General features: G+C 43.1%; 1 protein-coding gene across 1 annotated transcript; it reads right to left on the bottom strand.

Annotated features, from left to right (window-relative positions):
- Positions 1–321: 321 nt before the first annotated feature.
- LOC104952343 (UV-stimulated scaffold protein A-like) lies at positions 322–1,575 on the bottom strand. The gene is made up of 2 exons (XM_010779154.1): positions 1,282–1,575; positions 322–1,127 (listed from the first exon to the last, which is right to left on the bottom strand). Exons 1-2 carry the CDS (start codon positions 1,434–1,436, stop codon positions 1,034–1,036), a joined length of 249 nt encoding a protein of 82 aa, XP_010777456.1. The 5' UTR covers positions 1,437–1,575; the 3' UTR covers positions 322–1,033.
- Between the last annotated feature and the right edge of the window lie 1,041 nt (positions 1,576–2,616).

The following is a 2,616-nucleotide window of genomic DNA, read 5'->3' as shown; positions in this document are numbered from 1 at the left end:
TGCATGTGTCTATAATAAGAAGATGAATCCACGAGGATGTCAACAATCCTGTGGGAGCCATCAGGGAAGTAGTATGGTGAGAGTCAGGCAGGACCACAGAGACAGGTTCAGCCATGACTCGAAATCCAGGACTCAGATCCAGTGCTCAGGATAGAGGATCCAGGACTCAGGACCACAGCAACAGGGTCAGCCACGACTCACGATCCCGGCGTAGATGGACACCAAAAAGAAATTTGGGGAAGCTGGGTTATTCGGAACATGAGAGTACACAGGTACAGACAGAAGGAAGAAGTAAGGTGTCCCCCGACAAACTAAGCCTATAGCAGCTAAACTAACATGTATGCACTCCCTTAGGATAGGTTGAGGGAAATGGGTAGCAAGTAAGAAGTAAGGAACAGAGCTGGAGACGCACAACGTGTCTACGTACATGCACTCCCTTAGGATAGGGTGAGGGAAAAGAGTAGGAACTAAGATGTATGCGCCACATCTATACCATGAGCGCATTGCTCCTAAAAAGTTTTTGGGCACTGACACCAATCAACAGTTGTGCGTCGACTCGGCAGGAATCAAGGCACGTATATGCCTCTCCCTGCTTCCACCGTCGACTCTACACACACCACCAAATTACATACCATCAGTAAGGAAAAAGAGTAAGAACTCAAATGTATAGGTGCAACAGATATGTTCACTCACTTCATAACCAAAATATCAATTTCAATGAACTGATCACAATAAGAACAAAACATTTACTTACAAATTTACCCAATGAAACATTTATAAATATAAATATGGACTTTGAAAACACACACACACAAATGTTTTAAACTTCATCATTTTCATTCATAATCTTGAACAAAATGTTTAAAAACAAATTCAAAGAGCAGTTAAACATTAAATTCAATCAGTTATACCAAATGTAAACGATGCGTATAAAGGCTGAATAATTGATATTAGATGTGTCAGAAGTTCTTTAAGTCTCATTATTATGAGAATCACGTTCCTCTCTTCTTCAGAGTCACAATGTGAATGCAGGTCAGTGGATGGCGTAGTTGAACTGGTTGGAGAACTTGTCATGTTTCCTGCTGTCAGCTTTACTCATCACCTCCGCTACTCTACGCATGGCGCTCCTGCAAGGGGGGGGGAGGGGGGACAGGAAGTGGTGGATTCAGAACATGTTTGATTTAACATGAATGGAAAATCATTCTGAAATATGCATAAAGCTGAAGACCCACTGAAACATTGTAAACCTATCAGATCGTTCAGAAACAGGAAGTGACGTACTTGTTGAGGACTTTCTTCTCCAGCCTGGAGCGGGACGTATTGGTGCTCTGCTTCAGGTCGCTGAGGTTCGGGTACTTCTTCTTCTTCCCTTTCCTTTTCTTCCCCAGCCTGTCAGAGCCCAGGTCTTCTCCTGTGGCCGCCTCGATGTCCCGCATCAGATCTGCATCCTTCCAGTCTGCAACAGAGAGGAGTCATCAGCAGGGTGAAGAGAGGAGGACATCTCCACATTTCATACATGGCATCAACACACTGTACAGGGTTGTCAGGATGTGCAGGAGTCACCCTTCAGGGTCCTGTTCCCCTTATCTGGGTTATTTTCCCTATAAGGACCACTGCACATTATCCCCCTTATTACACGGTTACCTACAGGCAAATCAATAATTTAACATAAAATGTTGAACATGGTTTTATTAAACAACGTTCAAAAACTTAAAATGACGGCAGCAAGGATCGAGGTTTTATGTAAGTGTCCAAGTCTGTTCACATTTTGGTTTTTTTCTTCCATGAACCAGTCTTTAAACACTGCCAGAGCCCAACCCGTGATCCCTTTAGTGATGACTTCCTGTCTCTCTTTTTCAGCCCTGGGGACAGTTTAGGCATCAGGAATCCAAACGTGCATGCCTCCACAAATAGAAAAAATAAATATTCAAAAAGTATGGAGGATAACAAATGTGTTTTTGGCCACAGCTGTTGTTAAATTGACCAGACTTCTTTCAGCGGACAGTCCATTCATCAGAGCATCTATAGCAACAGTCTGCTGAATGTAAAAATGGACAAATCAGAATTGAGTATTAATTAAACCACTGTCTAAGAAACTTAGCCATGTACCGAGAAAAGCTTAAGTTTGGCCATCTTTATGCTAAGTGTTGCATCAGTTCTATTCATACAGATCTCAGATCAGACTTTATATGTTGAAGAAGAAGCGACCTGCCCCCAGTCTGCCCCCCCATTGAAAGTTGAACAAAGTCGGTAATGAAGTCATTAGAGCTGATAAGAGAAGCCGTGCTGCACTCTCCTCTCACTGAGCAGTAAACAGTGTCGGCCCGGCCCATTTGGATCCAATTGTGGTGTTAATGAAAAGTGTAATGTCATAATTCTGCTTGATAAAGTAACGCAGAGTAATGACCGGCTAAACGAACAGACACTTCTGCTTAATGACGGACTGCGGGGGAATTAGAGATAAACCTGTAGTAATGCAAAGTAATTACACTGTGATTGTGATGGGATCCACTCTGTCAAAACACTGATCCCCCGCTCTGTGTGTGTGTGTGTGTGTGTGTGTGTGTGTGTGTGTGTGTGTCCTCTATCACTTTGTTGTTGTGATGTTAGAGGAGT

This window comes from Notothenia coriiceps, unplaced genomic scaffold (genome assembly GCF_000735185.1).
Source record: "Notothenia coriiceps isolate Sejong01 unplaced genomic scaffold, NC01 NC01_scaffold00019827, whole genome shotgun sequence".
NCBI lineage: Eukaryota > Metazoa > Chordata > Actinopteri > Perciformes > Nototheniidae > Notothenia > Notothenia coriiceps.
This window is presented reverse-complemented; position numbering and strand designations above follow the sequence as displayed.